The 14,810-nt window shown below is 48.9% G+C and overlaps 1 protein-coding gene across 1 annotated transcript in view; it reads right to left on the bottom strand.

Moving 5' to 3' along the window:
- Positions 1-14,358, bottom strand: part of LOC131294919 (protein glass-like) — a 54,946-nt gene extending 40,588 nt beyond the window's left edge. Inside the window, exon 1 of the mRNA XM_058322974.1 lies at positions 13,884-14,358. Coding sequence (XP_058178957.1) covers positions 13,884-14,358 — 475 coding nt within the window. The remainder of the gene's footprint in view (positions 1-13,883) is intronic.
- Positions 14,359-14,810: the final 452 nt, after the last annotated feature.

Here is a 14,810-nt window from a genome sequence, read left to right as displayed (position 1 = left end):
AGTGAGAGGGGGGGGGTTGGGAGGAATGATTTTCGGCAGGAATTTTGCCCTTTTGTTTCACTCACCGTGCTCGGTACGTGGGTGGGTTTGCGTGTATAATGTATTTTTTCCACTCCAACAAACGTTCCCTGCTAACTAACCGGACCCGCGTCCCAATCCCTCCCGCAACCGGAAGAGACGGAACCGCGCGGGGAGGGGAAGGGGGGCGGCGGGTTAACTTGTTGGAAGTTTTTCGGCTTTCGTTCGGGTTCGTTCGAGCGGACACTTTCGTTCTTTTTTCCTTTTTTTGTGTGCGCTTTTTGCGCGGGGGCCAGTTTTCAAAGTCCGGCGGTTTTTCCCCGGATCGGCGTGTCGGAGTGAGCCAACATTGGGGCCGGGTTTCCCCCCCGCATCCTTTTCCATCCATCTCCCCGGGCCGCACACTCCCGCGTTATCACTTTCGCGCCGTTGCACCCGCCCCACCCCCTCCATCGGGGGGTTTTCCGGCACGGGAACCGGTTAGCCTTTTCTTTTGTCTGGCCATTACCACGGATGCGGTTTTACCCGGGGAAACGGGCCAACCAGAACCGGACCCCGCGTCCCCACCCATTTCCCCCTGGAACGAGCGATTCCAGCATCCCAAATGGCGGTGGCAAGGAAAACGGGGAGAGTTTCCCGGAGTGTAACACGGCAACGCGGTTGGACATGTTGTTCCACTTTATTTTTCACCATCCAACTGGCAACGCGAGAGTGAAAAGAATTAAACAACAACAACAACAACAATCGCCCCGAACCGAAACCCAAAAAAAAGGGAAAAATTGGGGGGCGGGGAAAGGAAAAACTGAGCGAACGTAAGCCCCAAAATGGTTGCGCTTTGTTGTGGTCTTATTGAGCATACATTTTGATTAATGTGTTGGGCTGGAAATGGTTCAGCTTCCAGTGCTGCATTGTATTTCAGTATTTTTCGACATTTTTGTGTGTGTGCTTTTTTTTCCTATCTGCTTGTGGCCTGCCTTTAGTTTTGTCCATTTCCATTTTCCAGGACGGACATGGTCGATGACTCTCGCGGAAGGGTCGCGGGCCGACATTCCGAAACATTCCGGGGGATGCTTGAACGCGTCGCGCTTCATCGTCAGTTTGTAGATTGCTATTGTTTTCCATGCCATGCCGACCTGATAGCTGCTCGGAAAAGCGCCCCCGTGGTCGCTCGTCAACTGGTCGTGAATAAGTTTGCAAACCAAGGGTTTTTTTTCCCCTCAAGTATCTTGTTCATTTGACGCCAACTGGCTGGCCATCCTCGGACTCGTTGCTGCGTTGGACTTGTTTGCAGAAATTGCTAAACAATGTGACAGAAATATTGTTGCATTGTCAGATGATTTTCCCTTTTGTGGGCGGCAAAATGGCGCGAATCTAGTTAACGCATTGTGAAGGATTGTGTTTGAAACTGTACCATTTTGTTTCTGTTGATGGAATAAGGCTATGCACAGTCTTTTTTCTATGTGTACCTTTAAAACTGGTTCGAACAAAAGCATAAATGAATATATAATCAGATACTGTACATCTCTTTAAAATGTACAAAATATCTTCGCCGGAAAGACTCGAGGCAAGGTTTTCATTTAAACCTTCCGCTTCTTCTCAATAAACATATTCACAAACGGTGAAGCATTTCACGCATCTCAAAAACCCTCCCATCCCCTTCGACGGTCCCCTAAAGTCCTACATCGTTAGGGAAAATTACTTTCCTCGCTAGTTTCCTAATGAGAGATACCACAGCAGCGGAAAACCCCTTCGAGTTCCGCCTTACCGATGATTGCTTCTGCGAATCAAACTTGTGTCTCGCTCATGCAAATGTGTACCCCTTCCCTTTGAGACGACAAGAGAGACAAAATCACGCCACACATGTCACCCCCTTGGCATGTAAGAAAGTGTTGCCAAGACATGTATCGAGTGAGGAACGTCCGGGAAAAATGTGTTCAATTACGACATCGGGACACGAACGTGAACGAACCGCTTCGTTTTCGTGCCGAGCCAGACTGGCGGGCGATGGGCAAGGTGGGATGGGTCACCCGAGGCTTCATGGTATTCATCCTCAAATTAACAAATGACTTTCCACTCATCCAATTAAAAACGTCAATACGTCGAGCCTTTCTCGCTCGAACGGAGCGTAATGGGGGGCGAAGAGGGCCTGAAGGGGCTTTGAAGGAAGGGACCGGTGAAGGCAGGCACACGCACGAAGAAACTTCGCATACCGAAGTGGGTGACCCTTTCAAGAAAGTCAACTCGATGAAAAACCCCGTCAAGGGTGACGGCTCGTATCGAGGGCAAAAAGGCGTTAGAAAAGTGCCAATATCTCCTCTTCCCGGGAAATGGAAAGATAAACAAACTAGCGATCCTTCCGAAAACCCTTGCCAAAGGATTCCGGTCCGTCCAACACCCCGTGTGCTTCTTGCGTACACACCAACGTCCACCGAGTGTAACGAAGCCGCCGAGAACGAAGGCACCTCGTCAACTATTCTCAATCAACGAATATTTTCCGGCTCGTAATTTTCACCGTTGAAGGCCGGATCATCGGAGGCCGGATCCCTTCCCTTACCGTTCGCGGGGGCCACACTGTGCATCCGGTGAAAAAGGGGTTAGCCCATCGTTTCGGCTACCCCACCGGTTTTTTCCCGGATGCACAGTGTGGCTTGCGAACCCCGACCGAAGGCCAAACCGCCTCCGTGAAAGGAGTGGAAAGTTATTTGATTAAAAATTCTTCCCCAAATGCCCTGCGCCTGTGGGTGTGTATTTGTGTGCACGTCAGCGATGAAATTATGTCCGGATGTCTTCTGTGACCGGGGCGAACAAATTTCTCCGACATGCCAAAATGAAACTTGTCAGTTTGGCCAAAGATAGAGGCAAAACAGCTTCGCTTCTGCAAGGGTGTATTCTTTTGAAATTTAAAACAACCCATTCAAATGAATTTTAATCCTCACCCGAGGTAGAGACAAAAAAGCACGCACCCTATTTGCATACATTCGGGCTGAAGGAGGACACCGCTAACGGTTCGACTACTATTCACACGCATGTAACAAGCGCAAGGACATTTCTAGTAAGTTACTTTATTGGAAAAAAAACGAATCCAGTGTTCTATTTTGGCTGCCGTGCCGCCTTCAACCGCGTAACGTAACACGCAAAACCTTTTGCTCTTAATTAAATTTCACCCCTTTTCCGAACGCCAGCGCCAAAATGGCCGCCACGCCGTTACCGCCGTAACACTTGTTGCCACGCGCTTCTTAATTAGCGCTAAATTTAATTTCAATCGCTCCCGATGCGGTGCTTTCGGCTCCGACTTCCGTGCGAATTGTGTGCGAAGCATATTAAATTTTTCGCAACGCGGCCTCGGCATTTCGCACACATCAAAAGTACCGCCGTATCTGTAGCTCCGAGCGAAACCCGCTTCATAGTAATCAATTTGGGCAGCTTCAACACTTTCGTTTACTACAGCGGTACAGCGGCGCCCGGCACACGCGAGTGTCTTTTCCCATGACCAACCGTGAACCGGTTGCCGCCTGTCGTTTAATGCTATCAGCTTTGAAAACAAGGAAAAGCGGGAGCATACAACCAACAAAAAAACACGAGTCCCTTCGTTACTGCTAACTCTGTATAAATCCCTGCAAAGCAAGCCGTAGGCCGGTGTATTTCATTCCATTTCCAATCTATTAGCAGATTGTTTTTCAATCCTTTCACACTCACACCACCAAAGGATAAAGCCTTCGTACAGCCCCCTGATGCGAAGGGAGTTCGCCTCCGCCGAGTGAATTTAAATTATTAACACGAATAATAGATCAAAGGGATTCACCTCTTTCGGTTCGGTTTATGACACCGACGACGGCTTGTGCGCGCGTGTGTGTGTGTGTGTGTGAATGTTGTTGCGTAAGGGGCAAGGAGTACGGGGTCTGTTGATTAGAACGATCTACCACGGCTGTTCTTTTGCAGCTCACCGATTCTTATGCCTCGGCGTGATAGTTCTCCCCACGCGCGGGAGGGTGTTTTAGAATGATTGAAATTCGAGTTTTAAAAAACGAGCCATCCTTCCGGCCTTAGTTCTTCAATATCTTTTGGTGTCGAAGGACCGTACGTGAGTCGTTTCCTTTTTTCCTTTCAAACTTCATACGCGAAACCGAGACCTGCCTTTCACTTGCTTTGAATGTGTTCGATTTCTCCAGTGGATTGGAGGATTTAGGATTGCGTTGGCGCTTTCTCTGATGAAATGGAGCCGAAGCCTGTCGTCTACCGAACAAAGATCCATCCTGACTGCCTGTCCCGAGGGCCCCGACACGGAAGAACACCAACGGAAAAAAGGGCCCGATTTCTGCACAAACAACAATCAAATCACGGCGACACATGAAACACGCAGGTATCGGAATCACTCCGAAATAAAGCATTCCCTCTGTCCTCGCCCCTGGGTCGTGCCACCCCGAAATCGTGGTGTCATTTGCACGCCTGTCACGCTCGGCCGGATGTCCTTTTATTCGGCTTAGTTTTATTTTTCGCTCTCCCGACAACACCTCGGCTACCGGATATTGATGGAAATCGTTTCTTCTCCCACTTTGCCCGGTCGGTCGGTCAATTCTTGAAAGCATCCTTGCCAACGTAGCTAGCCGTTGGGTGTATGTGTGTGTGTGTGTGTGTGTGTTTGTTGGGGTGGGTCGAAGGATAATTAAACAGAAATCTTTAATCAGCGTAAAACATGCAGGCACGTCGATTCCGTAAATCAACGACCACCCCGGTGGATTCGGGTGATTTTTACGTGAGTGTTTGCACAGCACTGCGTGTTTACTGCACGCCACGCTGGGACACTGGGAAACATCAAACGAGCTCTAGGGTGTGCCTAATTGCCAAGGAAACCAATCAACCCGATCGCGCGGGGTGGCGATGCGATTTTTCAAAACAAATGAAATTACTAACGACTCAGTGACGTTGGGTAAATAATTTGATCCCGAAACGTCCTTTGTCGGCCATCTTGGTGCATTACAATGAATTAAAGATTTGAGAAAAAATTATTTAGATTTCTGTTGGCATTTTGAAAGTCCCAATAAACTAATGAAATCACAATGTAATTTATTTGGAAAAAGATATTTGTTTAAGAAGAATCGCCAAGAGAGAAAAATATTGTTCAGCCTAAATGTATGCAATCATTACACACGGCTTCAAATGTAACCGCATGAAAAGTGCACCAAGAGTGGCAAGCGCCTAGTAAAATATCCACTTAAACTCAGCCCAACCAACTCCGGGGGCAATAAATTCATCTTTGGAGGCATGCATGAAAAGTTGCGATAAAATTTTATGAATTTTTAATGATTCGCAAAACTAAAATAATCTCCCTCGAGCAGGAGGACCGATCCTTGCCGAGTATGTTCGTTCACGCGTGCTTCCTTCCTTCCCGACCCCCAAGGGAGGTGACAGAAAAGAAGAGGCGACATTCCGTGTCCCAGACAGAAGAGGGACCGGGTCCTTGCAGCTTAGTGTGAAATGTTTTCTTGCGGCCCTCCACGCTGCAAGAAGATCGTAGGGAGCTTTATTTCACGCGCCACAGTAAAGGAGCAACTCGCCATCGCCCACCCGGAGCCCGGTGACCATCATGACCCTGGTTATGTAGCATTTGTACCCACATGACGATTTGCCGCCGTCCGGCAGCAGTCCGGAGAGACGGGTATTAATCCTCATAAGAAGCTTAAATTATTCAATGGGGGCGCCCATGTCCGCTCCGTTTTTACCAGCGGGAGCCGAAAGTGGTCGATAAGAACGCCCGGGTGTATGGGTGAAACCGGGACCAAAACCGGTCGGAGTTGGGTTCCTGTTGAGTCCGATAGTTGCGGGGGAAAAAAAAGATTATGGAATAAAATTACAGCGAAAAGGAAAGCTCGGCCAGGGGAAGGAACATTTTGATACAGATATCTTCGTTTATGAGAACCAGCAGTTTTTCCGACATTGCCTCCCTTTTTTCATCATCCCCTCAGAAGGGAAGTGACGATACAATCCCCAAATTTAACATGAAAAAGAGGTGATTTTCGTAACATTTCCCTAATGTGGGAATTTGGCTTGATTAAAAGATTTTTCACTTGTTGGCTTACACGAGCGTTCCGGGAAAGTGGCCGCCGTGTTCGGTTCGGGGTTTTCTTCTCTTTGTTTCTCCCCTTGCGCAGGGTACGAAGCTCCGTCGGCCAGGAACCTCGAAAGAGCACAACGGGAAAACGAAGGAATTATGATCACAAGGAGCGCCCCCTTGAATGAGCAAACCAGAGACCTCTCCGGGGTTTCCCGGCTGCTGATTTTCCTATTTTCCTGCAATACATCCCACCCACCGTTCGTAAAGCCCACCCTCAGCCGGCCCCTCTTAGCTGGAAGGTGACACAAGTGACGGGATTTATGGTTATGGTTATGGGCAACTGCTTTTTATCGCACGTTCTTTATCTTTGGGGAAAACCCTTTTTCTTCTTCATGCTCTCTCTCGCTCTCTCTCATCATGCTTTTCCATCTCCCCGTACAAATGGGAGCTGTTGCGTTCGCATCGATTATTTTTGTCACCAAAAAGCGACCCCACCGGGACCGCCCCCCTCCCACCCTCCAGTGCCTTCTTGTGTTTTGGGCCAACTTCCTTCCTGCGCGAGTTTCTGCTGCTTCCGGTCCGAGCCTTCGGAACGGACGAAGGCGTTTGGTTGCGCTCTTCCGGGGAGCGGTTGCCTTCTTTCACATTTTTCTCCCACTGCGTTCTTTCCTTTCCCACCCCCCAAACCCACGGGACAAAGGAGGAGAACAGGAAGCGACCGACGAAAGAAAAAAAAACTTTCCATCCAAAATCTGCCCTTCAACGGCTGGTTGGACATTTTTTAACGCTCGAGCTACTCCAAATATATCCCTCTCCTTTGTGCCGAAACTATTGACTGAAACGGGTTGACATTTCCGGCGTTCGAACGGGGTGGGTTTTGCCCCTGTTTTACGATGGACAGGGATGGAAACGCGCCCCCGGGAGGGTTGGGGAGTGGACGTGAGTGAAATAGATGATGGGCTTGATTGTTTTGCCTTATCCAAGGTCCTTTTAAATTTATCATTCCGCCTCTCAATCTTGCTCTTCAACGGGAAATGTCCGGTTAGTGCAAAGGAAACGTAACAACTCTGGAATGCTTCATTAAATTACCTCCTTTATAAAACTGTCAAGCGATGCAACATTCTATTTGGAGAGGCGGTCGATCGGTTAAAACAATTGAATAAAAGTACCAAAAAGAAGTGTTCAAGTGAATTTCTCCAGCGTGAAGAAAATTTGTTTGTTATTTAACTCAATTCTTGGTTTGATTTCATCAGTAATTAGTTGTTTTGTAGTGCAAAAATATTAAAATAAAATATATCCTTGCTAAATTTTACCTAGCGAACCCTCAAAATGCGTCCAATAGAACAAAATCCACCAGCTTCATCCCACCAGATCGTTCGATTATTCCGAAAACGCCGCCGCCAGGACACGACACGCAAGGAGATTTACCGATTGTGGAATTATTTATAGCATAAATTATCTTGTCCGAGCGTTGTTTCGGTGGCCGTGACCGACCCCACACCCGGATCCGGAACTGATTTTGCTAACGATGCTACTCGGGCGGGCTTCCCGCCCCCACCCCCCTTTTCCGGCGGGATCGGATTCTTTTCAATATCGGAAGCATCGACGATAAAGAACAGCACGGGCCGCCACGGGGATTTGTTTCGGTGCAAAAAAAGGAAACCTCACAGTAAAAAAACCAACTACAACAACAACAACACAACCACCGGAGAGAGGAAAAATAAATCATGAAGTCAAACGCGAAAAACGATCGAGGGAGCAGAACCGGAAAAGGGAGCAAAAAAAAAGAGAGCACATCGAAATCCATCGGTGCGGCCCTTGAAACTCCAAATCCCCCGAAAACTCCGGAACGCCCGGGCCGGACGACAACAATAATCATCGTAATAATGCATGAACCGAACAACCGGCCCCTTCCTCCTCCCCGCCCCCACCAGGAAGCCTTTTTACGGAGGGAAACGGTGAGCTAACGATTTTGCTCCCGAACAAACAGGTCCTGCCCGGCAGGTACGGGGTCCTTTTTTGCGCTCGATTTTTCATCCTAGGTCCTTCTTTTTTTTACTCCTGTTCTGCGTCGCGCATGAAGGATTGCTTTATTGGTCCGGCAAACAGTGCAAGCAGGGGTTGCTGGTCATTTGGAGGATCCAAGGGGGGAGGATTGGGACGGAATACGATGTACGTGAAAATTAAATTAAAATTAACTAAAGCAGACAAATTTCGCATCGTCCCCCCTTCTCCACCCCCCCAAATGGCACATACACCCAAACACATATCCGGTTAGCACCACGACAGGTTGACAGGATGCCCGGTTGGCAAACACATTCCGGCCCCTCGGGCGCCATCGCTTCTCCCGCCTTGGAATTGGGGTTCGATCGAGTGCGTTTACCCGTCGGGATGGATGCAAATTCCAGCCCGGTAACCTTTCGCTGTCGATGGTTGGATGGCGATAAAAAATGCAAAATCCACCACAAGCGTTTGCAGCACCGGTGTTATTCATTCCCTAGCCCGGCATTCGCGACCGGGTTCGTTGTTTTACTTTCACCTTCACGTGACGAGAATGTTTGCAGCTCGTTCCCGGAAAAGCGCGAGAGAATGCCAAAGGAAGGCACTGTAGGGACGTTTTTTTTTTGTTTTGTTTGCCGAACTCAACGTCGCGTCCTTTGACGGTCAGCGAATGCGAACTCAACGAGCGTAAATCGATTTAATAACGAGCCGAAGAATGAATTCTGCATCGTGCATCGTCCGGTCCTTCCCTGCCGGAGGAAGATATCGTAAATAATCAAACGCCGGGCCGCTGGGGGTGCATTTTCCATCCCCCGCGTGCTTTATTCGTCTTCTTCATTTGAAATTCCATTGTGGCGACAACGGAAGCATAACACTTTCGATCCACTATTTGTTGCGCCAAACACTGTCCACGCGTTCTCAGCTTCGCCACGCAACCTTGGACATGTGCCTTCAAACACTAATCGTAATTATAAACATTCTACAGGCTGGCCCCACCCAACCCACGGTCCCCTTTTGACAAACTGCATCCCCTCGCGTGTGGCTTTTCCACCCGCACGCACACCCCCACCCCACAAGCGGTCGGTGAAATTTTCTATTAATATTTTATTGCCAATTGGATGGCAATAATTAGCGGCCCGGTTTCCGATTGCAGCTTGAGCGAATTTGCATTCGGACGTCATTTTCCTCGCGGGGGGGAGGTTTGACAGTCACGTGTGGAGGAAAAACAAGGGGTCGTTAATGGAAAATCGAGAGTTGCACAACGGATTTATTGCCAAAGTCGGAAGGCCTAAAAGAAGTGCGTGTGATCGATTGAAGATGGTGTTTTGATTGGTTTTCGCTGTTTGTTGAAGAAAATTGTTTCTTGTTTATATGGCAAATATTTTATATTAATTTTGTCTAAATTCAACAGCAACCTGTTTTCAAAACCATATTTTTTAATCAAATTAATGTGTTTTTGGATGATCTATTAATATCTTCCAGCAACAAGATATCTAGATGGTGAAATTCACCGAAATAGAATAAAAATGATAATTGGTCCTCCATTCCATTTCATAATCCGTAACCACTGTTGCGCCCTGCGGGACTCGCCTCGTGGGGGGGGGCTCGGAAAATAGGCCCACCCTCGTGTCAAACGGCCCGCAATTGCTGGCCTCGATAGGGAGAATGTATTTTTAACCCCCATGCGACCCGCTCGATATCGAATCGATTATGCAACGAGGGAAACAATCAACCTGCGACGCATGCACCGTTATCCACTTACGAACGGGTGACGGAGGGGGGGGGGGGGGGGAGTGGGGCTGCATCATGCAACAATCGGCCATAATTCTTGTGTTATTCTGCGTTGTTCGTGCGCGGGCAGGAGGATGCAGAACATTTAAATCGATGCAATTGTTCCCGCATCGATTGGAGACGGCATTGGAAAAGCTAGGAAAATCGAGGACACTTCGATGGACGGGCCAACCATGTCTTGCAGCAGAGACGATTATCATTACCCAGACGCATATTAAAGTCGTTAAATTAGTCAACCAACTGCCTTGGAGTCCCTTTTTTTCCTGGAAAAATTCCCTGCCAACGAGGAAAGACGAACGCCCTCCTGTCGGGAAATCGATGGACGGTAAAAAAAAAACCGAGGTGCAAACGAAGTGGTGGAAAACAACAGAACCAGAGACTATAAATTCATCCGCGTCCGTTAATCCGTCATCTTTGCCGACACTTCTACACATCCCGTTTCCCATGGACTTTTCCGATGGAAATGGGACAGAAACAGAGACCGAGCACCCCATTGTTCCCCCGGGGCCAGCCGGCGGGAGTGGGTGGGTGAGGCAAAGGATAAGAATGCAGATTTTCTGACTTTCCCCCTGGTGCACAATTTTCCGAGCACAAACACCCGACGCCGGGAATTCAAAAGCTGCATAATGGCCAACCGATCCGATCCGGTGCAGTCGGGAAAAACGAGGGAAAATGAATGGAGGAAAAATAAAATCACACCCCCAAACGACTCCCAGACTCCCAAGGAACGTCAGCTCTGGTGGAAAATCATTGGAAAATAGCGGTGGAAAATAGCACACCAAGCACGGCGCAGCGATAAATCGCATCAGCGGAAGAATGAAAAACAGAACGCTGTCGGACGCGGGTCGGCGGGGCGTCGGCGGGGCGTAAATTTATTTGGATTTTGGTTCGATTTGCATATTTTATGCATTTGATAAGTGGAACAAGCATCGAATGCGAATATGAAATTGATTTTTGCCCGCTGTGCGAATGATTGCCGAACCGGATCGTCGAGATCGTACTTCGGGAAGCGAAGGGATTTTCCTTTTCATTTTTTATGGACATTTTTAATTTATCCGTTTTCCACCGACCGATGGTTGAATCGGCAGTAATCGATCGATTGGGGAGAAATGGCTCCGTGTTTTCACGTGATTTCGATTTCCCACTCGAATGACTTTCACTACTATCGATCTCGTTTATCACACGTTCGGAGCGATTGTTTTTAACGCCAATTGTTGCTTGTGTGCGTATTTTTTCCCCCTTTTGAAAAACCCCAAACACTACGACTCCTTTAATAGAAAGTCAACCATCGATTTTTCCCATTGATCTCCCCGTTTTAGTGGCAATTTTTATCCATTAGCGAATAGACTGCTGATTATGGGAGCACATTTGGAAAGTAAGGTTATTTTCTCGTCCCACTTTTCGTTTCTTTTTCCTCCACACAAGCACGCGTGCAATGGCGTGTCACGTAGGACTGCGGATGCACGTCGCACCGTAATTTTCTGCGAATGGCGTTCCATCTAAAAACCCCCGAAAAAAAGGACTCTCACACCGGCCCAGTGATGTCCATCCCAACGGCAAGATGTGTAGTTTCCATTCACAAACCGACCAATGTGGCTTTCCATTCCATTCCCAAAACCCAAAGGGAAAGGGCGAACTTTTCACTGGAAATCAAAACCATCGTGCCATCGTGGTCGGGCACCACCGTTCGCACCATTCAAATCGGAAAAGCTAATGCGATCGTAGTTTGAGTAGTTTCAACAACCTTTATCAACGAATGCCGGGGCCGGTCGGAAAAACCCCAAGTAGAAAGTATCGCACACTATCCCCATTTTCGCTTTCAATCCTGCCCAGGGTTTTTTTCTCCCAATCGACAGTCCACGGGGCAAGGGGGTGGAGGAAGCAGCTCGGCCGCCGCCGAATCGCCCAAGCCATTTGGGAGACCTGTTATATGGGTCCCTTAATAGACATAAAGTCGCCAGAATGTATAACAAGATGACGCAAACATAATTGGATATTTGATACCGTTTCGCTCGTTCTTTTCGCTTCCATCGGACCGGACTTCGGGGAAAGGTGTCGGTTAGCACCGGGATGACCCCGAACGAGGCCGGTGTGAGTGTGTCGAGCTCGGAGTAGCATGCGGCATCACATTCAATTCGCATTCTCCCGGACCCGGGGCCGGACCGACTTTCATCCCTACTTAATACTATTCTCGGTGGCCATTAGCAGCAACGGCTGGAATAACAATAAAAGTAGTCAAGGTTTTCCTCGGTCTGACCGGTTTGGGGGGGAGAGTGAGATTCTTCGCTGCTGCGTGGAAAGCATCACGTCGGAATGGTTCACGTCCGGTAAATTTCCTTCTGTATTTCTTGCCCAAAATGAACTGAACCTTTCACTTCATTTGACTTGCGCCCCTTCCACCTTTCCGAGTTTGCGAATTTCCAATTTTCAGCCAAAGCAAACCGCCCGTCACTGATTTTCCGTCCCTCCCCACCGAGTTCTTGGCGCAGTTTGTTTTGGGAATTCCATTCTCCCGCGTCATCGGGAGCTCGGTGTCCAATTGGGAAATGGTGTGAAACGACCGATTCCTCCGAAGGAGAGGAGCGCGCGCGCATTTCCCCGGCGGATCGGAGACGCCGGGCCAACGAAACGGAAACAAAAAAAGAAAACACAGCAACGCACCAGAGGCAGAAGCGATGCTTTTAAATTCGGCTGCTTTATTTTCGTTTTATTGCCAAACGGTCCGGGAGCCTCCATTTTCTCTCGCGCGCTCGTTCGACCCCAGTCGTTTTCACTCCCCCGGGATAGGCCAAAGGGCCAGCGTCGTTCCGTTTTTCCCTCTTCCGGTCAGTACAAATGTTCGAAGGGGGGCCATTTTTATTTTTCACCGCCACAACCGTCGCTCCAAGTGCGTGTTAATGAAAATGAGCTCCGTGGACTGTTGGGGTTTTCCAACCTCGCAAGGAACCGGCCCGAGTGGTCAGCTCGACCGAACAAAAAAAAAAAGAATCAAAACTCCATTTCGTGATCCAAACATTTTTCCTTCTCCCATTCCCTCTAACGTGTTTACCAGCCTCCCCAGGGGAATGGTGGACGGCAAAATAGCATTCGGGAATCGAGTTGGTCCGATGGAGACTCTTTTTTGTTGCTTCGGAGTGTTTTTTTTTATGATCATTCGGAAAATGGGGCAAACGGGACATGGCTTTGATTTTGATTATGTGTACGATGGAAAATGGCACTCGGATCAACGGTGAGGGGTTCCTGGGGTCGGCGGGTTGGCATTGAATGGTTTTTTATGTGTTTATAGATGTTTCTTTTGATGCAAAATGAAAGGTGAATTTTAACAAAACGCACACAATATAAAATAGAGAAAGTAATCCTTATCTACCAGTTGATAGATGACCCAGGCTTTTATCTTATAAGAATTAAAAGGTTTAAAATGTTGCGATAACGGAAGGAAACAGAAATGTCCCCATTTTTCCGAAATCATTACACACCTGGTAATGTTCGCCAAACACTACTTTACATAGTTGACATCGTTCTCTCCCAACTCCAACCAAAACCCCGTGGGAAGTGGACACAGGTCACCGGGGATAAAAAGGAAAGCATTTCTCCACCGAACAAAACCGTCCACGCATTAGCATTGTAATGCGTATCACTTTGACCATCAACAGGAGATTACATAAAGTTATTATAGAACCGCGTGCGCCGTCGCCATCATGGGACGTACGGTGTGGGCTAATAGGACGCCAAATCCCATCGACCCATCCACAACTACTTTCCGAGGGGTTTTGCGTCAGACTGCGGTGTTAGAATTCGTGGCACGTGCTCCGGGACCGTCGGAGTTTCTTTTCACCAGCGTAACCAGAACGCTGCACGCCAGGGCCTGGCTGGAGGTCCCACACAAACGCTTTGCCACATTACCTAATCCCAATTAAATGGAACAACCGGGACGACATAAGATACATGCACGATTGCACGCACGCACCGGGGAAATGAGTGTGGCACACTTTTGGGACGAAGGTAAGGTAACGGAACCTACCGTTGTAGAGGATGGTTGACTCGCGCGTCGCCGCTTCCGGCGAATGCGGTGGTGGACTGGGAGCGGTGGCACCGGCCGTCGGTGACGATGGACCCCAACAGGTGGCCACGGTGCCGGTGGATTTGCTGCTGGCCGCCGTTGCCGTCGCCGCCGCCGGAGAGTCGCCCACGACGTCGATTTCTTCGTCCTCCTCGACGAGCTCGGAACCGCTCGCCTGCGGTGCTTGCGGTTGACTACATTCAGGCGCAACCGGTTGAGGTGAACTGCTACTATTACTACTGCTGCCGCTGTTCCCGCTACTGCTCGCGGGCGATGTGGAGAGGTTTGTGGAACTGCTGCTGGGTGAAACGGTCGAGGAGGATGTGTCCACGTCTTGCACCGAAGGCGCACTCGATTCACCGCCGGTTGGTTGTTCCTCGGCGCGATCCGGCCACGGATAGGCCTTCCACTTTTTTGCCATCAAACATCGCGGCATTTTGGGAGGGAGTTAGCTTTCTTTACGTTCGCAGCGTGAAACTAATGGGATTCCTGGTCACCTCCGATACGTGTGGGACCGTAGGGATGCTTAATGCACTCGAAGAAGGGGTAGAGATTGTGTTCAGGTACTTCTAAATACTGCTTAAAGCGCACAACTGCATCGTCGATTGCGGATCAGTCGCAATTCCTTCGCTCAGCGGGGGAGGTTCATGGCACTATACCTGAAGGATGCTTAGGTTCGAATACTTCTACGACTCGTTCTTTCGGGACGACGGGCACTACCGGTTGCATCCGGATAGGGACACGGCACGCTGGAGCTGTCGTATGTGTTTGTGCTTGATTTGAACACAATTCGTCTCCCCAGCGCAACAGAACGTCTTTTGCAATTTGCTGGCCTCTGTTTACTTTTCCACTTCCGTCTTCGTTAAGAAGGATGCCTTCCCATCTTTA

This window comes from Anopheles ziemanni, chromosome 2 (assembly GCF_943734765.1).
Source record: "Anopheles ziemanni chromosome 2, idAnoZiCoDA_A2_x.2, whole genome shotgun sequence".
In the NCBI taxonomy this organism is placed as follows: domain Eukaryota; kingdom Metazoa; phylum Arthropoda; class Insecta; order Diptera; family Culicidae; genus Anopheles; species Anopheles ziemanni.
This window is presented reverse-complemented; position numbering and strand designations above follow the sequence as displayed.